Source organism: Macaca nemestrina, chromosome 9, assembly GCF_043159975.1.
Source record: "Macaca nemestrina isolate mMacNem1 chromosome 9, mMacNem.hap1, whole genome shotgun sequence".
In the NCBI taxonomy this organism is placed as follows: Eukaryota; Metazoa; Chordata; class Mammalia; order Primates; family Cercopithecidae; genus Macaca; species Macaca nemestrina.
Window position 1 is genome coordinate 117,242,323 of NC_092133.1, and position 22,403 is coordinate 117,264,725.

The window sequence follows — 22,403 nt, forward strand, 5'->3', positions numbered from 1 at the left end:
TGCTTAGTCTGGGCACCAGGATTTTCAACCCCTTCCCATCTACTCTGATATTTTTAATGTGCAGCCAAGGTTGAGAACCATGGAACTAAGAGAGTCAGAGGTAGACGGAACAAACAGGTTACTAGAGTAGTTTATAAAAAAGACCTGAATTAATCTGATAGCAAGAAGAGGGGGGGAAAAAAAGGTAAAAATCCAATTGAAGGTAAAATCGATATTCTACAATACTTAGCAACTATTTATAACTGTCACCATTAACAGAATACAAAAGCCAGGACACCAAATCACTTCACTTCCTAGATCCGAGCTCTAGTCTTGGTTTGGCTACCAACTGCCACAGCTGAGTGACTTCCTTAGTCCCTGGGGTCTTAGGCTTCTCCTCTTCATGACCGGAAGCCCTTGAGCTCTAACAGTCTACGGCTCCACGGAAGAGGTAAGATGTGTTTGGTTTTGGCCACGTCAGTGCTTATAGCAGTTGCCAGTTTTTCCCTGGCAGTGAACCTGAAGATGAAAAAAGTTGTTGTCCTGTAACCATGACCATGGTATTAGTAATCCTAGAAGAAAAAATAGGGCATACATAGAAAAGCCTCAGCCGAGTGATCACAGACGAAGAAAGAATGTTTCTTTCAGACCAAAATATGTGTCAGAACAAAGCTCTAAACATGTAGAGACTGCTAATGTGTTTACAGAATTTATAGAGCCAGCAACTGGTTAGTTCTTATGAAAACCAGTAATTTCCTTTAGTTACTGGTGTTTTAAGAAGAAAACAAGCTACTAGAAAGAAATCAGAGAAGCCCAAATCAACTTCTGTGGTAAAAAAGCCAAATCAAGTAGGTTTTAGTTTTGTTTTGAGACTTGTTCTGTTGCCCAGGCTGGAGTGCAGTGGTGCAATCATAGCTCACTGCAGCCTCAAACTCCTATAGGTTCAAGTAATCCTCCTGTCTCAGCCTTCCAAGTAGCTGGGACTACAGGCATGCAGCTGGCTAATTTTTTTAAAATTAAAAAAAAAATTTTTTTTGAGATGGAGTCTCACTCTGTCGCCCAGGCTGGAGTGCAGTGGCACAATCTTGACTCACCGCAACCTCCGCCTCCCGGATTCAAACGATTCTTCTGCCTCAGCCTCCCGAGTAGCTGGGACTACGGGGCACATGCCACCATACCCTGCTAATTTTGTGTATTTTTAATAGAGACGGGGTTTCACCATGTTAGGCAGGATGGTCTCGATCTCCTGACCTTGTGATCCGCCCACCTTGGCCTCCCAAAGTGCTGGGATTACAGGCGTGAGCCACTGCGCCTGGCCAATTTTTCAATTTTTTATAGAGATGGGGTCTTGCCTTGTTGCCTGGGCTGGTGTCAAACTCCTGGCTTCACATGATCCTCTCACCTGGGCCTCCCAGAGTGCTGGGATTATGGGTGTGAGCCACTACACATAGCCTGTTTTCGTTTTTTAATACCACATACTTGCTGGATATCTAGAAGGTTTTATCGTTAACACTAATGTGATCCTCTTGTAGGCATCTGGTGACATTACTGTGTTTATGATGTATAAGCTTTTTCTACAGTACCAGCAAGTGTAGTAAGATGTGCTGATTGGGTGTTTTCACTGATGCTTTTACTATGAAAAGCACTGAGAAAGCAAAATTTGAAAAAATTTTTTGCATTGAGTGACTACATCCTTCCTTCCAAACATGTCATGTGTGCAATTATAATATGCAAAACATCGAACTCTTCCCCGGGCACTCCCCAGTCCCCTCCATGTGTAGGTGGAAAAGAAAAGAGAAACACAGCAGGAAGAACAGTTGCCTGCAGATTTAGTGACAAATAAAAGTTCTGTTTGCTCAGGTGGTGTTTTTAAGAGTAGGAAAACCACCTGTGGGTAAATCAGGTTGTAGCGCTGTGAAACCCATCCATACACTAAACCGCCAAGGTGATCAGTAGATGAGTTTTCCCAAGCAAAACGTGGGTCACTCTAAGGCACCAACTAGTCACCACGACAGCATAAGGCCTGTGCAGCTGGTGCAGGGGCTGGTGATGGCATTTGGGAACGTGGCTACAGCTGACATTTGGGTCTAGTGACTTAGCAAATAAGGAAGAGAAGCAGAAGAAAGGAAAGATTTGGTTTTGTTAAAAAAGATATTTGAAGAGTGATGAAGTTTCATCAGATAAAGTAAAGCACTTCCATTTTGTTTCTGAAGCTTTCAAAATCCAATTAACTTGAGGTTTTGGTTCTTAAAGAGAATATGTACACATATACATACATACATGGGAGGGTGCTGTCATCCCTGGGACTTCTCCAGAAATCCCCAAAACTCTTCTTAAATCCTCTGAACCAACTGTTACCAGGAAACCCCTTAAGAGAGATGTTAAAAATAAAGGAACTCCAAAGAGAGGGGGTTTCTGTCAAGTGCTGGGTGGAGCAAACTCCAAGACAACCCACCACACCAAGTTAAAAAGCAAAAGGTGGTTTCCCAAGAATGCTTGCCCTGGCCCAGTGTTCACAAATGGAAAAGCTCAAAGAGCATCTCATCAGCACACACAACTCACCTACCAAAGGGAAAGGATTACAGACGTCTTAGAACTCCTCCACTTGGCCGGGCGCGGTGGCTCAAGCCTGTAATCCCAGCACTTTGGGAGGCCGAGACGGGCGGATCACGAGGTCAGGAGATCGAGACCATCCTGGCTAACACGGTGAAACCCCGTCTCTACTAAAAAATACAAAAAACTAGCCGGGCGAGGTGGTGGGCGCCTGTAGTCCCAGCTACTCGGGAGGCTGAGGCAGGAGAATGGCGGGAACCCGGGAGGCGGAGCTTGCAGTGAGCTGAGATCCGGCCACAGCACTCCAGCCTGGGCGACAGAGCGAGACTCCGTCTCAAAAAAAAAAAAAAAAAAAGAACTCCACTAAGTAGGTATGCTGTTCATAATAACAAACACATCACACAGAGATGATTCTTTGAGTATCATCAGTGCCCGGGTGGGTTAGTTACCTGCTCTGTGGGAAGGCCTGTTTGGTATCATAGCTACTAACTTCTCAGCATTACCAGTGGCAATAACACTGTGTATGATATAATAAAATGAATACTGGTCTTAGACTTGTTCAGTTCCCTGCTGTGCCATTTACCAGATGTTTAATTTTGGCGAGGTTTGAGCATCAGTTTCTTACTTGTAGAATAGGCACCATGATATCTACCACAAAGAGGAGTTGTGAGATTAGAGATAATGTATGAAAGAATCCTTTGTAAACTAAAAACACATTTTCATTAAGTGGAGATACTGCACATTCTTAACGTTATTTTTGGAACTTGTTTTTACCCAGAATGAATTTTAGTCCCAAAAATCTTTTGACACATTTCTTGCTAAGAATCTCTTGTTTGACAGTGTATTCCACAAAAGAGCCTAACCTTGCTGTTTTATTAGAAGGCAACTTATAAATACATATTTGGCTAACGTCTGGCCCATGTGCCACAAGACAGAAACATCAGTCTACTTTTGAAATGAGTTCTGTCCAGAGTCACTTCCTGCTTGGACTCCATTCTGTGTTCCCTTTTCTGAGGCTGCAATGTGCCTTTTAAACTCACTGCCTTATGGGCAGATGAGAACACTGCTGTCTGGTGACTGTGAGTAGGTGCCTCATGACTGGGATTTCCCAGTAAAGCACACACAAAACCATGGCTCGGGGTACAGTAATCTTTTTTCTTCCTTTTGCTTGCGTTTTTTAACCAGCATTTTTCTTTCTTTCTCTTTTTTTTTTTTGTTTTGAGATGGAGTCTCACTCTGTCGCCCAGGCTAGAGTGCAGTGGTGCGATCTCAGCTCACTGCAACCTCCGCCTCCCAGGTTCAAATGATTCTCCTTCCTCGGCCTCCTGAGTAGCTGGGATTACAGGCGTGCACCACCATGCCCGGCTAACTTTCGTATTTTTAGTAGAGACGGGGTTTCACCATATTGGTCAGGCTGGTGTTGAACTCCTGACCTCGTGATCCACCTGCCTTGGCCTCCCAAAGTGCTGGAATTACAGGCATGAGCCACCGCGCCCGGCCTTCACCAGCATTTTTCAATCTCTTATAGATTACTGACAGATACTATGTAGAACAGGTCCAGCTCCCCTGTCCCCCACTATATATGAAGGCAGAGTTAGCCGTTACTCCTTTGTGTGTGGAGGGGAAAGTAAGTTAGTTTCTTTCGAAATATATTCAGAGTGAAACTTAAGGTTTAAGAAGGACTCAACCGATAACTTAGTATTCTGGGGTTCATAACAAGTATTTAACAACTTGAAGATTTTTACAAATACAGCAAACAAAACGTTTTCAGCGCCTTCTCCAGGGAGAGGCTTTTTCCTTCTATCCTGACAATCTTAGAGCCTAGGTAGAGGAATCTTTACCAAGCTAGCTGGATTTCAGCACACTCAGTCCATCTTACTGTCCTTCACTCATGTTTACTAACAAGCATCTGAGAAGTAATGTTCGCAGTTGTATAGGTGGAAGCCAGTGCCTCATTTTTCTAATCCCCGGCATAGTATCTACACGGCTCAAACGTTCCTCACTCATGCCTCAATGTACAAAAGGGGGTTTTTAGAAATTTTTGTCAAAACTGGGCACATGTATGATGCTCCTTGATTTTGGGCTGGCAAGTAAGTCTCATTGGGAGAGAGGACCTATTTATAGCATATCTTTCACTTCTTACCTCAGCCTCCAAAGTCTGAGAGGATGGAAGCCTTGTAATAATGAGGGCAGGTGTTCCTTCAAAGTGCCCTGACATCTCCATTCATAGCCCTAGCAAGCTGCCAAAGTAGCCTGGCCCAGCCACCCAGAACATCAGCCTCCCCTGGGAAGAATCACGCTGCCAATGGCTGTGCTAGATAGTGGGTGAAAGATAATCTTTCCTCTCTCCAATAGAAACCCACCAAAAGCAAGGGTCATGGTTTCTGTATCACAGTGGAATCACTGAATTCTATGGAGGACATGATTGACCTTTGTAAACGTGAAGACAGAATGAGGCAAAATCTCTGAAAGACCAAAAGTTACTATAATTTTAGACCAAAGAGCTAATGTTGAATTTCATGGCACGGTGATGAACATCTTATTGCTTTGCTACATACCAAATTAAATACTACTAAGATGAAAATCTATTAACAAGATGTTCCAACACCAACTAATGTCTCACTTATTTCAAGTAACATTCAGTACAGCCACAAGCCATGTGGCCAGCGTCTAGAGGAGGCCGTGAGGATGTCTGCTTTGTCAGTCGAGGGAACATCTTTGAAGCCTCCTAAGCCTTTCATTCACATTAAGGGGGACACGAGGGCAGCTGTACTGACTTCCTCACTTCTCAGTCCCTCGATCCGGAGAAAGAAGGAACTATGTGGGTCTACTGCACTCCACTGACTTCTTGACATTTTGAGGCAATGGCCGAAGTTCTAAGGCCTCTCTCAGAGCAGCAGAGTCTCATTAAACTTCTAAAACTGGAGAATTTCTTATGCTTGGAGGCCCCTGATGCTTCCTGTGCCTTTTAAGGGGCTCTGAGGACCACCAGAGTCCAGTCCTATAATCAACACTTGGAAACCGTTCACTTTGCCAGTGGCCAAAATATATGGAAATAATCACGATGCTACCTCAAATGCCTCTGGCACACCACAAGACACAAAGATCTTAAATAGGATCTTAGCTAATCCTCACAACCCCCCTGGGAGAAAGCTGATCTTCTCAATTTTACAGATAAGGAAACAGGCTTAGCAAGGTGAAATGACCAGCCCTAACATCTCACTCAGAGCCAGGATCAAAGGCAGACCTGTGATCTCTTACCTGAATGCCTTCCCATCGATTCCGTTATGCAACCTTCCCATCAGGTGTGTCGCGGGACATCAGTTCTGTGGGGCTATCAGTGGTGTGTCGAAGGGAGTTCGTAACACTTACCTGCTGACAGGCAAACAGGACAGGACCAGTGGCTAACCCGAGCTTCAGATCAGCTGATGTTGGTTTGCCCATCTGGTCAGAACATGAGGTGAAGTCCAACACATCATCTATTAGCTGGCAAAAGGAAAAATGGGATGTAAGGAGCACCGCCAGGCCAACATCGCTGCCATCGTTCCTACTATTTTGGCAATTCCACACTAGGGGAGAATGCTGACTGTATCACTGTGCCACCATTCTTACAAATAAAAAGCATACCAACCTGAAAAGCTATTCCTACATTTTTTCCGTACTGATAGGCGATCTCATGCACCACTGGGTCGGGACATCCTAGAACAGAGACCTGAAACAGAAAGAGCATTCTGAGATAAGCTGCTTCCAGGCAGCAGCACAGCAGCTGACCCCTGACTGAAGGAATTCCTTAAAATAGGAGGTAGCGGGGCTAGATTATACACAGTCAGGAGACGCTGACATCAGAGGGACACCAAGCATGTACAAAACCGCATTTCCAATCACAGAGTTTCGGCCTCAGACTGTGTCGTTAAATTCTAAGAAAATTCCCCTTCTCCAGCCCCTGCTTTCAGACAGGATAAGCAGCCTTTCCCACTGCTTAGGAAAAACGGAGCTACAGCTGGACTAATTCTGCTGGTAACAGGCTAAGTAAACCTTCCTGACATGCACAAGAAACAGACCCTCATCTGTGAAATACTGACTTCCAGCACTCGGCAAGCGAGCCCAATTACTGTTGGCTTTAATAATCTCCATCAATGTGTCCCTCATTTCAGGAAGAGATACTCATGTAATCACACACAATTTCCCCATCTGTAGTCCTTTTCATCATCTTTGGGAATTTCACCTGTTTCTGAATGCAGTTATTTCTTGCTTTGTCCATAAAAATCGTCTCAAGCCTCCTGCTTCAGACACAGATATCGCTTTTTTATTATCAGAAGGAACTTCACTGGTCCCACTGTTTCCACATTTCTCTCAAAAGGAGTTACTGTATAAAAACCCTTTTCCCTCCTCTCAGTGGGGGAGAAATAAGACTTCGGAAAGTCTTTTTAAAACTCCAAAAAGCTAGCTGGCACCGGCCACTGAAGTGCATTTCCCAGTGCCCTGCTAAGCATGTTAAGCAGGCCCAGCCACATTTTCAGAAAACAAAGCCTGGGTAAAACCAACACGGGGGAGGGGAGAGACGGTCTGTGTCTACCGGAGAGAGGTCTGTCTCTGCTCAATCTCCGTGAGAAAGCCAGCTGGAGCGCTGCAGTTAGTTGCCTTTCTGAAGGGCTCGCAGATGCTAGGAAACCCTGTCCCCTGACCTTCGGTCCTGCCTCTGTGGCTCTCCGGTCAGGGAGTGAACTTGGCTCAGGCATCCGTGTGGTGCAGCGCTGCAGGCTCTGCCGTGAGACTGTGGGGCTGCATTTGTGACCTTTACAAGTACCACGTGACGTCGGCATGTTACTGAACCTCTCTCGGCTTCAGCTTCCTCATCTGTACAATGTGGAAATCACAAGCACCTACCTTGTGGCGTTACTGTGAGAAACAGACATGATGCTGCATTTAAACCCTCAGTATAGTGCCTGGCGCCTGGTTAGAACTCAATGTGTGTTTGCTATTATTATCTCTTTTTAGAAATAGGATGTCACTCTGTTGCCCAAGCTGGGGTGCAGTGGTGCAATCACAGCTCACTGTAACCTTGAACTCCCAGGCTCAAGGGTTCCTTCCGCCTCAGTCTCCTGAGTAGCTGGGACTACAGGCACGTGCAACCACACCCAGCTAATTTTTAATTTTTTCGTAGAGATGGAGTCTCACCATGTTGTCTAGGCTGGCCTCAAAGTCCTGGGCTCATGATCCTCCCACCTCCACCTCCCAAAGCGTTGGGATTACCACCAGGTGTGAGCCACCGCACCCTGCTGTTTGCCATTATTATGAATAATTGTCCTCCTCCTCATCCACTGGAACCAGAAATAGGAGCCTTGGCAGTGTCCACGCACCTCTGCCAACTGAAGCCAGGTCGCATAATGTCCTCAGCCTGAGAATGCTTTTTGACAACTTAATGAGGTCTGTTGACTATGTAGGGCTTGGCCATAAGTACATGGTAAAATTGCATGCACCATAAAGGGTCAGGTGGCCACGGACTTGAGTGAACAGTAACTGCTTTCAACAGCAAACCCCTTCCCGTGGGCAGGCACTGACCTCTGGGCAGTCAGGCAGGGCTCCTTTTTTCAACTAAAGAGTCTGGGAGACCACATGGGGGACAATTCAGAAACTTCTGAGAAGCTAAGATCAGCTTGGCTCAGAGGAGAGCATGGCAAGATCTGGGCAGCCTGGGATGTGCTGAGCTCAGGCCAGAATGATACTGGGAACCAAGATATTCCTAGATTGAAATCACTGAGAGTGAAGCAGTCTCCTGTAGTGAGATTAATGCTGTTTCCTCCACACAAAGCCATAGAGAATATAAACTTTCTTCCTGGAAAGTGAAAGATTTTCTAAAAATCCATTTCTTTTTTTGGAGACAGAGTCTCTCTGTCACTCAGGCTAGAGTGCAGCGGCACGATCTGGGCTCACTGTAATCTCCACCTCCCGGGTTTAAGCGAGTCTCCTGCCTCAGCCTCCATGCGCCACCATGCCCAGATAATTTTTGTATCTAGTAGAGACGGGGTTTCACTAAGTTGGCCAGGCTGGTCTCAAACTCCTGACCTCAGGTGATCTGCTTGACTCAGCCTCCCAAAGTGCTAGGATTACAGGTGTGAGCCACCGCGCCCGGCCTAAAAATCTGTTAGTGAACATTTTAATGGAGTAAAATGTGTGGAGCACGTATGATGAGTACTTGGTATGATTTGAGCTAAACCTCACAATATCCCACAAATATGGATTATGTGGTTGGTGATGATAAAAGCTAACAATTCCTGAGTATCCACTATGTGCCAGGCACTGTTCTGAGAATTCTCACCTTTTAAGTCACTTATGAGGTTCGAGAAACTGAGGCACAGACGGTCCCAGGCATTACATGGCTCTGACATGCTGGAACCTGAATTTCATCCCAGATGGTCTGGCTCTAGGTACTGTTCTCTCCATCACTTTGCTGTGCTGCTTCTATGCTGGGCAATAAAATGGAACCTCCAAGAGGTCAAGGAACGTGTCCAAGTACGCACAAAGCTGCAGTGTGTCTGCACTGCCCCCTCTGCGCCCACACATGCTGACACAGAGGTTATTTAGTGGGCGGCTTCTGCCTGACACATGGCGAAGGGACATTACTGCTCAGATTTCAACTATCCCAGATTTCCCTGGGGTGGCATAAAGACCATGCCAGAGAGTCCTGCTTCCCCATCCCAGGTCAGGACTGTCTGGATCTGTGGCAGGAAAACAGAAAACAACTGCCACAAATTAGACACAACATGGCACAACATACAAGAAGGCAAAGAGGTACGCAGACTTGCGCTCAGCATCAGAGAGATGCCTCACATCTTTCCGGAAATGGGTGGAGCATGAAGAATGATTAAGTCAAAGAAAGTGGAGCTCGACCGACTGTTTTGTTTGAAGCAGATGCTGCAGCCAGGCTGTGTTGTGCATATGCACTTCTTTCTGGGGAACGTTCACACCTTGCATCACATCCTTACAAGCCTTGTCTCAACAAGATGGGGAAGGGCCGGGCGCAGTGGCTCACGCCTGTAATCCCAGCTACCTGGGAGGCTGAGCCAGGAGAATTGCTTGAACCTGGGAGGCGGAGGTTGCAGTGAGCCGAGATCGTGCCACTGCACTCCAGCCTGGGTGACAGAGTAAGACTCCGATAAATAAATAAATAAATAAATAAATGGCCCTTAAGCATCTGAAAAATGTTCCACTCACTCAGAAAGGAGAGATGTAAATTAAAAGTCCACCGCAATACATTCTCCTCTACTGGACTAGCAAAAACTCAAAAGTGTTATGGCACATTCAGTTAGTAAGGCTGTGGGAAAAGAGGTTCTGAAAAGCTGCTGGTGGAAACACATCTGGTACAGACCCAACAGAGGGAAATGTGGTGCTGCCTAACAAAACCATATGTGCAATTACCCCTAAATTCACCCTGCAGGCACTCCTCTCACAACACAAAAATAGGTTTATGCAAGGCCAGCCCTTGTAGTAGTGTTTGTAATTGCAAAACGAAACCTAAATGCCCATGTATAGAAGGTTGGTTGAACAAACCATGCTATGTCCACACAATGGGATCTGATACAGAAGCTTTAAAAAAAGTTTTAATTAATTATTATTATTAATTTTTTTGAGATGGGAGTCTTACTCTGTAGCCCACGCTGGAGTACAGTGACGTGATCTCGGCTCACTGCAACCTCCACCTCCCGGGTTCAAGCTATTCTTGTGCCTCAGCCTCCCAAATAGCTGGGATTACAGCCATATACCACCACAGCTGGCTAATTTTTGTACTTTTAGTAGAGACAGGGTTTCACCATGTTGGCCTCAAGTGATCTGCGTGCTTTGGCCTCCCGAAGTGCTGGGATTACAGGTGCGCACCACCACGCCCAGCTAATTTTTGTATTTTTAGTAGAGAACGGGTTTCACCATGTTGGCCCGGCTGCTCTTGAACTCTTGACCTCATGATTTGGCCACCTCAGCCTCCCAAAGTGCTGGGATTACAAGCATGAGTCACCATGCCCAGCCCTGACACAGCAGTTTTAAAAATGAGGAAGATCCTACAAACCAATGTGGAATCATTTTCCTAATAAACTGTTAAGAAATGCAAAGTAAAGCAGAGCAGTCTAGGGTACTACCTCTTCTGTAAGAAAGAAGGGAAGATTGGGCATACTTGTGGCTGCTTGTTTGTGCGAAATGAAACCCAGGAAGGAGGAACCAGAAACGAACAAGACTGCTTACCTACAAGGGGGCAGGGGAAGAGAACAGGGCAAAAGGGAGAGTTACTGTATTGCACAGTTCTGACTTTTGGAGCTAATTTTTCTTTTTCTTTTTTTAGACAGGGTCTCACTCTGTTGCCAGGCTAGAGTGCAGTGGTGTGATCATGGCTCACTGCAGCCTCAACCTCCCTGGGCTCAGGTGATCCGCCCACCTCAGCCTCCCAGGTAGCTGGGACTACAGGTGTGCACTACCACGCCCAGCTAATTTTTGTATTCCTGTAGAAAGAGGTTTCGCCATGTTGCCCAGGCTGGTCTCAAACTCCTGGGCTCAAGCAATCCGTCTGCCTTGGCCTCCCAAAGTGCTAGGATTACAGGCGTGAGCCACTGCGCCCGGCCACATTGTTTCAAACATTCAAAACAACAGCAACAATAACAAAACGCTCAAAACCAAAACCCGAAATCAGCAAGAATGAAAGGGAATCCCTAAAATGGAATAAAAATGAACCCAACTATTAACCCATTTATGCTGGAGGTTGCAAATTTTTTTGTGTGAAAAATCAGACCTTGGTAATGACATTGAGCAGTAGGATAGAAATAACTCCACAAGCTTAGCGTTCCAATAGTGGAACGCTAGCATAAATGGGTTAATATATTCCAAATAATAACATAACCACACTGATCCACAGAGAAAGGTAACTTTTGAACAGATAAACTTTGATTCTATTATCCTCAGGCCCAAGACAAAAGGAATGGCAAATACTGGAGTCTAGCTACTGGGTTTGCTTTTCACAGACATATGTATGAGTCATGAATCTGGAAACTCCTATGGTATATTCTTGGATTGTGCAAATAAATACACCGTGGAGAACAGGAGCCGGGTCTCTCATTGTTTGGGAAGTGAGTTACAAACATGGAAAGATGGAATCCTGGAATAAACCACAAATCCTGTGGTGTTAGATGGATTGAGAACTATCTGTTTGATACTTCATGGTTTTGAATAAGTGCGGATGGGTACAGAAAGATATACATGTATCTACCTACATTACATATAATACATACATGTATTTCCTAGCTCTGTCCATTGGGTGGGTCTAGAAACGGTGACACCCAATACTCAAATTCTGGTTTCTTAACACCATTTTCCACCAAAAGGAATGTGGGTTCCTTGGAGAACAGTGAATAACAGGGCTGAATATCTCCTGCCAGAAATGGGGTGCTGAAAAAACGATAGGAGGACACAGAACCAGATTAAAGGGTCTCCTCCATGGGCCATACGTTGGATAATTGAGTATTAAAATAAATAATGACAGTGTTATAATCTACAGAATAAAATAAGATGGCTGGGCGTAGTGACTCACGCCTGTAATCCCAGCACTTTGCGAGGCCAAGGTGGTGATCACTTGAGGCCAGGAGTTTGAGACCAGCCTGGGCAACATGGCAAAACCCCATCTCTACTAAAAATACAAAAAGTCAGCTGGGTATGGGGGCGGGCGCATGTAATCCCAGCTACTCGGGAGGCTGAGGTGGAGGATCACCTGAGCCCGGGAGGTGGAGGTTGCAGTGAACCGAGATTGCGCCACTGCACTACTCCAGCATGGGCAACAGAGTGATACCCTATCTCAAAAAAAAAAAAAAAAAAAAGATACAGAATAAAATAAGAATCCAAGAGCCCATACAGTTAAGAGCTTCCTTAAATGGAATACCAACACTTCACTTCATTCTTTTGAGAATGAAATAATAATAATAAAAAAACAATAGAATACCAGCTGTCTTGTAGAAGAGTGATATAGAAGAAATGATGAAAATAGAAAAACAGCCATTTGACAACCATCAGAATAATCTTTACATAATCTGAAAATACTTCACCCAAAATAGGTTAAAATAGTAATTTTAGATTGAAGAAACTGGCAGATGGTATCCTTTTTTTTTTCTTTTTTTGAGATGGAGTTTCACTCTTGTTGACCAGGCCGGAGTGCAATGGTGCAATCTCAGCTCACTGCAACCTCCGCCTCCCGGGTTCAAGCAATTCTCCTGCATCAGCCTCCTGAGTAGCTGGGACTACAGGCCTGTGCCACCATGCCCGGCTAATTTTTGTATTTTTAGTAGAGAAGGGGTTTCACCCACGTTGGCCAGGCTTGTCTCGAACTCTTGACCTCAGGTGATCCATCCGCCTCGGCCTCCCAAAGTGCTGGGATTACAGGTGCCCGCCACCATGCCCGGCTCATTTTTTGTATTTTTAGTAGAGACAGGGTTTTACCATGTTGGCCAGGCTGGTCTTGAACTCTTGACCTCAGGTGATCCGCCCACCTCGGCCTCCCAAAGTGCTGGGATTACAGGCATGAGCCACGGCGCCCGGCCCGACAGTATCCTAATCAAGTGATCCAGGCACACATCACCGGTAGCAGGACAGAGAGACAGCACGTGCCTCCTGGTGTGAGGAGCTGAGGACGGCACCGCTCTTGTGGTATTCTTGCCAAACATTCATAACCTGGATCGAATCTTGAGAAATATCAGAGAAGCCCCACTGAGAGGCTCAACAACATAACTGGCCTGCACTCTTCCAAATACCAAGGTAAATGAGAGGCAAAGAAATACTGTTGTAGATGACAAGAGACTACAGAGTCATGACCCCTAAATGCAACGTGAGATCCCGGACTGGATGCTGGAACAGAAAAGTACGGTTTCCCTTTTGTTATAACGGTTCCCAAGTGGCAAGATCTGAATGAGGCCTATAGATAGATATGAATATTGTAAAAAAAAGAGGCCAGGTGTGGCATGTGGTGGTGGGCGCCTGTAATCCCAGTTACCCGAGAGGCTGAGGTGGGAGGATCACTTGAACCTGGGAGGTGGAGGTTGCAGTGAGGTAAGACTGTGCCACTGAGCTCCAGCCTGGTCAACAGAGCAAGACTCTGTCTCAAAAAAATGAATTAAATAAAAAAGAGTGTTCTGCTAACGTTACCCACAATATGCAATTCCGTAGTGGTACCGAAGGCTTTGAAAATCAAGTAATAGGAAGACAGCCCATTAATTCCAGGCCACAAGCTGCCCTGGAGAGAACAGAAATTCAGGAAAAAAAAAAAAAAGAGAGAGAGACAGAAAAGGCAGGATTACCATACTCAGCTCTGGGTTCAAGTCCCGGCTCAGCTGCTGTCTGGCTGCACAACTGGACAGACCCCCTGACCTCTCAGGTCTCATTCCCACCAGATTTTCTGGCGAACAAGCCACAGTCTTCATCACTAAGCTACAAAATGTATTTTGCATGAGTATGTATGTAAATAAATAAGTCATCTTTTGATAATAACAAGAATTCTGCTTTTTTTTTTTTTTTTTTTTTGAGAGAGAGTCTCGCTCTGTTGCCCAGGCTGGAATGCAGTGGAGTGATTTTGGCTCACTGCAACCTCCACCTCCCGGGTTCAAGCGGTTTTCCTGCCTCAGCTTCCCAAGTAGCTGGGATCACAGGTGTGCACCACCACGCCCAGCTAATTTTTGTATTTTTAGTAGAGATGGGGTTTTGCCATGTTGGCCGGGCTGGTCTCGAAATCCTGGACTAAAGTGATCCACTCGCCCTGGCCTCCTTAAGTGTTGGGATTACAGGTGTGAGCCACCGTGCCTGGCCTAAAACGGATTCTATTTTAATATCAGTCAATCACAAAACAATCCCCATAGACAGCCCTCTCTTAGATGTTAATATTATTTTCACTAAAAAAAGGAGGGGAGACGAAGAAATGGCATCCTTAGTAGAATGCAGCTGGTAAGTTTCCCTCCAATTCTCAATACATTTTGCAATCCTGTTAGTTCTTCTTCTGTAATAATTCTGCTCTTTCAGTTCTCCTCCTCCCCTCTTTTTGGTGTGTCTAATTTGCTTTGCATGCATTTCTTTGGATCTCGCATGGCTTTGCATTTTAAATACCAAGAGTACATAAAAATAGCCATTTTGAATCCATAACACCTCTGGAATATTTCCACCCATAGGCACTTAAATATAGAAACTTTTATTCAAATAGCTCACACTATGATTTTGCTTTATTATTCTAAGAGCTCTGGAGTTTAGGAATAAATCACATGAAAAGGAGGTAGTGCTGGGACGATGCCAGCATGCCCCCTAGTGGGCAGCAGGAAACATTTCATTTTTAATAAGGGTCCAGCCACGTTAACATGTTCACTGTTCAGTTGCTAATCTTTGAAGAATGAATTGCATATCTTCATAAAAGAATTCCTGTGCATTATCTTTGGCTTCTTAAGCAGAGAACGGTGAGCATGAGGAAACCTCTCTATCACGACTCAGGTCCATTTCTTTGGACCATTTGTAAGATTCCATCACTGAGTGAATTTCTGTGCTAGCTCCAATTTGGTGCCGCCCCCTGTGCCTGTGGGATGTCCGCGTGGTGCACACAGTAAGTCTTGGTGTTTCCAATTCCAACAGTCTCACTACTACTAATGCTTGTAAGACTTTATTTTTTAAATATTATTTTTAAGTAGAGAGGGGATCTTGCTATGTTGCCTAGGTTGGTCTTGAACTTCTGGTCTCAAGCAAACCTTCCACCTCAGTCTCCCTAAATGCTGGGATTACAGGTGTGAGCCACCTCGCCTGGCCATGCTAATGCTTCTAAGATTGCAGTCTCAAACTTGTGAAATTATCAATGGGCCTCACTTAACACATCCTCTTAAGGATAAATATTAATAAGTAATATTAAGGCATCCTAATGTGTTAAGAGGATGGATCCTGACCTTCAGGGAGATTTGGGCCATCAAGGGCACGATAATATATAAAGGATTACTGTAAAAGTGTTAGAACACCCATTTAAAATAGGCTATTCTCTTATTTAGTATCTTGTGTCTATACTTTCTTCCATCTCACTTAAAAAAAAAAAGACCCACATAATTTCTTGGAAATAAAAACATAATAGCCCTTTTAATAAAAAGACAAAAGTGGTTGAGACTGTGGCTGGCATGTTCTACATAATTCACATTCCTTAAAGTTTCCATTAAGTCTTTTTAGGAAGAAAAGATTGTCCTCATTTGTTTCTGGCTTGCAATTATACATTTCTTGACACTTTTCAAAACAGAGACACTAACAGCAAGAGACTTTTTCACCTGAGAGGTCTGAGCAAAAGCTCTCTTTACCTGTTAATTATCTTAGGAGTCTATCATGGCAGCAATTGACATGTGACCCTTACAAGTCTTCCTTATTTTGTGGCTGTAATCACATGGGAAGGTCATTTGTCCAGGTTTTATCTCTGTGTATCTGTCAGGCTTAGAGATGGGCAGAGAAACAATTCTTTGGAGAGACTGTTTCTCATTCTTGGACTAACAATGAATACCACATATTTGTCTACAGATTAAAGAAATTACTCATTAAAAAAAAAAAAATGTATACAAGTGTATGCACAGTGGAGGGAAGGCCAGGGAGAAAGCAAGGGGAGAAACAGTTATGGCTTATACTCACTTTGTACTCTGAAGAAATAGGACTTGTTTATATTTCATGTAAAATATTAGAAGGATTGGCCAGGCGCGATGGCTCATGCCTATAATCCCAGCACTCTGCGGGGCCAAGGTAGGTGGATCACTCGAGGCCAGGAGTTTGAGACCAGCCCGGCCAACATGGCAAAATCCCAACCCTAGGAAAAATACAAAAATTAGCCAGGCGTGATGGTGCACACCTGTGATCCCAGCTACTAGGGAAGCTGAGGCAGGACAACTGCCTGAACCTGGGAGGTGGAGGTTGCAGTGAGCCAAGATCACACCACTGCTTTGTAGCCTGGGCCACACAGCAAGACTCTGTCTCCAAAAAAAAAAAAAAAAAAAAAAAAGTATATAGAATGCTAGTACAATCTAATAGATATCTTTTCCTGGGTAAATGTTATATTAAAGAACAGAGCACTTCATTTTTAAAAGGTAAAGTATCACAAAGAGTGTGTGTGACATCAATCATTAGAGAAATTACGGTAAATTGTTCAAAATGATACACAGTTTGGCAATTAGATTGGGGAAGGTGCAGGAAAGCTTATTTTGATTCAGTTCTTGGGAAGAAAAGATGAAAAGTTAACACCTGCATACCAAAAGAAGATAGCAAAAATGAAAACACAGCAGAAATCCTCTGCTGTTTGGGGATGTCATTCTTTTCCTCCTTAACCTCTTGGGATTTTTGGATACTATTTTAAGATTCTTCACTGAAATATTTTCTAGGAGAATTAGCTCCCAAAAAAGAGCTATGAGGCTTTAACTTGAAGAAAGACAGAACGTACATACTGCTTTACAACTGTTGGCTATCAGGCTGGCAGTCTTCTTGAAGGTCTTCTCAAGGTAGTGTGCAAATCTTTCATTCTCATTTTCCTTTGACCCAAGCTGAAGAAATTCACCTATAAAGAAGGAAAAGAGTCATTTGAGAGGTGGTTTCATTGCCTAGCTACACACCAGGACTGAATAACAAAGAAGAAAAATCAGAATCAACGTACCACGCACCAAATCTTCAATAACTTGGGTTAAAATAGATATAACAGTTGTATTTCCAATTCGTGCCAGAGCTATAGATGCTGCAGAAAGAATTAAATCTCCAGCAAGAACAGCCTAGAAAAAGACAGGGGGAAAACAAAACGTTCAGAAAAATTTATCAGAGCAGTAGAGCCAACGATGAACCTGACTGGAAGGGAGCTCCGTGGACGTGGAGGCTCATCTTGGATGCAGGTGTTTTTACCTTCCTCTTCCTCAACAGGAGTCCGTAACAATCAGCTACAGATTTGGACAGTGTTTGAACTGGATTGGCTCTCAGAGATGACCATGTCACTCTTCCCAGTTCGTAACAATCGGTTACAGATTTGGGACAGTGCTTGAACTGGACTGGCTCTCAGAGATGACCATGTCCATCTCCCCAGTTGACAGTTGAAGAAATCAATGCCTGGAGAGGGAGAGCAGTTTCACCCACCAGCCCCACCAAAATGCAGCTGCCTTCAGTTTCATTACACTGGATGTTCACTCTTCCCTTATGCCTTTCCACTTACTGTTCCTTCTGCTCAAAAAGTTCTGCCCCCTTCTTCACTGAGTGGACTTATTTGCATAATTAGTTCAGTTGCCACTTCTAAGAAGTCACCCCCGATCCCTAAGTCTGGTCAGATGCCTCCCTTTTGTGTGAGTACAACACCCGTACATGCTGCGACCATCACATCTTGCATACCAGTCAGTGATGCTCTAGTCTCTATACTCCCAGGTCAACGGGGAGGGTGGGGTGGAGCGGGAGCTCGGATTAGGAATCATCTCAGCTAGCACTGAGCACACCCCAGAGCATGGCACGAAACATGTTATTTTCAATGAAAATTAAACCAAAGAATTTTGGCTCCAAGTGAAATGCTTTTTGTACTATGTGACACTGCCCCTCACTCCCAGACACACACAAAAATTTTTTTCCATTGAACACTAAGCAATCAACATCTTTCCAGTCTTCTTTAGACTGTGATGGATGTCTACACTGTACTAGCAACTAGTTATAAATTACTGCATAAATAGTTGAATTATATGCTATAATGAAATACGTGCTATGTATATTAATTTGCATATTTAAAGATATATATGTTATGTTCAATTTTTTTTTTTTTTTGAGAAAGAGTCTTGCTCTGCTGCCCAGGCTGAAGTACAGTGGCACGATCTCAGCTCACTGCGGACTCTGCCTCCTGGGTTCAAGCGATCCTTCCACCTCAGCCTCATGAGTAGCTGAGACTATAGGCGTATACCACCACGCCCAGGTAATTTTTGTATTTCGACTAGAGATGAGGTTTCACCATGTTGGCCAGGCTGGTCTCAAACTCCTGGCCTCAAGCAGTCCAACTGCCTCAGCCTCCCAAAGTGCTAGGATTCCCAAAGTGCTAGGATTCCAGGCATGAGCCACCACGCCCGGCCGTTAAGTGTTATATTCTGTAGTAATTAGTCATAAAGGCTAGAGTTCACAGAATTTTCAACACACCTATTTTAGGTACTTATCGTCTTAGTTCTCTGGTATCTAAAATAGTGATGTTCAGTGTGTTTACCAATTAATCACCACTTTATGTAATATACATATTATGTAAGAGATCCTGATGTAAGTATATGCTTATAAAGTCATTTTACAAATTATGATATATAGGTACCCACTTATATTCTCCCACCCAACCCCTACATCATTAGCAGCTCAGGGCTCAAGATCCATTGGCTTTTACTTCTTTCTTCTCCTGGCTGGGGGGATCCTAGAGACCAAAAGGTCCAGCATATGACATGGAAGCCACAGGACTGTGGACAGCCAGGGGTGGGAGTTAAAGGAAAGAAGAGATAGGAAGCCCAGGCCAGGCCTAACAAGGGCTCACCGAGAGGGCACAGTGTGTGTGGGTTTTTGTACCGGTAACGTAGCATTTGTGGGTCAGAGGCAGAAACAGGTAGGAACTGGCAAGTAGCCCTGTGCTAAGCAGATGGCTGTCAGAACTGAAAGAGGCAGGTGAGAGCAGCACATGTGTCCCTGGCCTGCCCTCAGAAAGAGGCCCCTAATGGCCGAGGCAGACACACAGGGGCTAGCCAAGGCGGAGACCATCATTTGTTCTCTTGATCCTCTTCCCCCACCCAAGGCTCCAAATAAGGCTTTAGGTCTGGCCCTGCCTGAAAACAGACACAGCTGATTGCAGGGACGGGTCACAGAGTTACCCACGTCCTCTCCAAATCAAAACGCCATCTGCTTTTTCGGCCAACCTTCTGATGTACAGAATTTAGTCAACAGGACGTAAAGCCTTTCCATCTAAAATTTGAAATAAAAGGCATATAAATGAAATTGCAGGACTCCATTTCAAAACAAAGTCATTTATGTTCAAATAACATCAGCATGTGAAGATAATAATAAACATATATATGTGTGTATGTGTGTGTATGTGTGTGTGTGTATATCTTCTTTTAATACGGACAATAGGAATTAACCAGGAATACTATAAATCTGTGAAAGAAAGGAGGTGAAGGTGGGGTAGTTCTAGTTGCACACACCTTTTTTTTTTTTTGAAATGGAGTCTCACTCTGTTGCCCAGGCTGGAGTGCAGTGGTGCAGTCTCGGCTCACTGCAACCTCCTTCTCCCAGGTTCAAGTGATTCTCCTGCCTAAACCTCCTGAGTAGCTGGGATTACAGGCGCACGCTGGCTAATTTTTTTTGTTTTTTAAGTAGTGACAGGGTTTCGCCCTGTTGGCCAGGCTGGTCTCAAACTCCTGACCTCAGGTGATCCGTCCGCCTCAGCCTCCCAAAGTGCTGGGATTACAGGCGTGAGCCACTGTGCCTGGCCTGCACAAACTTTTTGTTTGCTCTTCAGTGGAGGCACGTGTGTGGTGATGGTGATGGATGCCTGTGCATTTTCATTCTCATCTGTTCAACTTTATTCTCATCCTTTAACCCAGAATCTATGCATCCTTAAATCAAAGTCCCTGTTTCTCATATTCCCAATGCTAATAATACAGAAATATGCTTTAATATATACATATACGAACTAAATCCAATTACAGAACTTCTATTTCAAAAGATAGAATTTTCATGGTAGAACAGTATCTCTGAGGTTTCTTTTTCCTTTTTTTTTTTTTTAGTTTTGTTTGCTTTGACATTTATATGCAGCACTCAAACAAATGTTTAAAAAATTAAACTGAATCTGGGTAATCTAAGCCCAAAAGTAAAATGTTTGATTCCTCATGAAATACACTTTTTGGATACCCATGAAAATCCCTTTCCTCATAACCAAAGGAATTCTATTAGAAATACTAAGTTTATTTTTCCATGGTATTTTTTATTATTTATTTATCAAATATCTGTATATAGACAAGACATGAATACTTCTTTGAAATTCAGAAGACCATATTACATTTGAGCAAACGTATTTTTAATGAGACAAATCTGAGAAACAAATGCGGTCCAAAAAGCATGTGATTCAGTAAGACAGATTTAAAAAAAAAAAAAACAAAAAAACCATACCTTCTTTTCACCCCAGATCTTATTAACTGTGTGTTTTCCTCTTCGAGAACTTGCATCGTCAATAACGTCATCGTGAACCAGACTAGCAGTGTGGATCATTTCTGCAATTAAGGCTATGGTGCGCTGGCTGGCTTGCACATGTCTAATTAACAGAAAGCAATGCTTTTTTAACAGACGCCGCCTAGAACCTTCTCAGCAATCAGCTTGTGAAAACTGGACATCGGATCTAGGATAAAGAATGTTATTTCTCTAAGAGAAACAGTATAAAAACTTTGGCTTCACGATAGAGCCATTTCTATACATTTACAAACGTATGAGAAACCCTGCCACAACTACATTTTATGAATTCCGCATTAAAGAAGTAGAAATTGTACAATTAACCAAAAATGCAGTAAACGATCAGAAGTCTGGCTGATCTTATTGGGCTGAAGAATCATCTGTATGACAGTGTTCTTGGTCAGATGTTTAAGTTTGTAAGTTTACAATTAAATTTTGGGGTGGATAGGGAAGAGAGGCGAGAAGCATTTTTAAAAAGTATTTTAAAGACTCAACTGTCTCAATGTTCAAAGCTTTTAATACTGTCTTTTTTTTTTTTTTTTTGAGACAGGGTCTCGCTCTGTTGCTGAGGCTGGAGCGCAGTAGTGCCATCCTGGCTCACCACAACCTTCGCCTCCCAGGTTCAAGTGATTCTGCCACCTCAGCCTCCACGAGTAGCTGGGACTATAGGTACACACCACCCCACACAGCTAAATTTTATATTTTTAGTAGAGATGGGGTTTCACCACGTTGGCCGGGCTGGTCTCGCACTCCTGACCTCAAGTGATCCGCCCGCCTTGGCCTCCCAAAGTGCGGATTACAGGCCTCGTAATTACAGGCCACGGATTACCGCGGCCCGCGTAGTAATGTCTTAAATTAAACATTTAGTATGACAATCTCAGTAACCAACAGATGTTTGTAAAACTTTCTTCCAACTCACATTTAACCTTCTCATTAGAAATTTAAACTTTTATTTCCCAAATTTAACACAAACTATAGAATAAGTAGGCTCAAGAAGATAGTATGCAGATAGGAATTTTACAGTTCAGAGGGAATGTCCCCCATTTTATTTTAATCATTATTACCACCATCATCTACGGGAATTTTTATTTTTATTATTTATTTATGTATTTATTTATTTTTTGAGACAGAGTCTTGCTCTGTCACCCAGGCGCCCAGGCTGGAGTGCAGTGGCATGATCTTGGCTCACTGCAAGCTCCGCCTCCCGGGTTCACGCCATTCTCCTGCCTCAGCCTCCCGAGTAGCTGGGACTACAGGTGCCCGCCACCACGCCTGGCTAATTTTTTGTATTTTTAATAGGGGCAGGGTTTCACTGTGTTAGCCAGGATGGTCTTGATCTCCTGACCTTGTGATCTGCCCGCTTCGGCCTCCCAAAGTGCTGGGATTACAGGTGTGAGCCACTGCGCCCGGCCATCTATGGGAATTTTTAAAAACTAAATTTCAAGAAAATCAAATGGGGAAATAACCATTTGGAACCTAAAACATATGCCTGATTTAAACACGCACTAACCAAATGTTGCACTTACTCCAAATGCTTATTTTCAAATATCATCAGGTTACATCTTACAGGGGAAAGAAGGTGGAGGGATTCTGAAATATGACTTTTTATTTAAAAATCGAATCTGAACATCTGCACAAGGTAA

The 22,403-nt window shown here is 43.9% G+C and overlaps 1 protein-coding gene across 11 annotated transcripts in view; it reads right to left on the reverse strand.

Annotated features, from left to right (window-relative positions):
* The window catches only part of LOC105480001 (decaprenyl diphosphate synthase subunit 1), a 51,889-nt gene that overhangs the window by 6,354 nt on the left and 23,132 nt on the right, over positions 1 to 22,403 (reverse strand). For 3 of the 11 annotated variants that reach the window (XM_011738400.3, XM_024792252.2, XM_024792257.2), the window contains 5 exons: positions 20,704 to 20,845; positions 17,201 to 17,312; positions 16,995 to 17,104; positions 6,164 to 6,244; positions 5,905 to 6,018 (listed from right to left, as the gene is read on the reverse strand). In XM_011738400.3, coding sequence (XP_011736702.1) covers positions 5,905 to 6,018; positions 6,164 to 6,244; positions 16,995 to 17,104; positions 17,201 to 17,312; positions 20,704 to 20,845 — 559 coding nt within the window. Of the gene's footprint in view, positions 1 to 5,895; positions 6,245 to 9,058; positions 13,793 to 16,191; positions 16,364 to 16,990; positions 17,105 to 17,200; positions 17,313 to 20,703; positions 20,930 to 22,403 lie in introns of those variants that run through there. The other 8 variants (XR_011608189.1, XM_024792256.2, XM_071070341.1 and 5 more) reach the window with 8 other exon arrangements.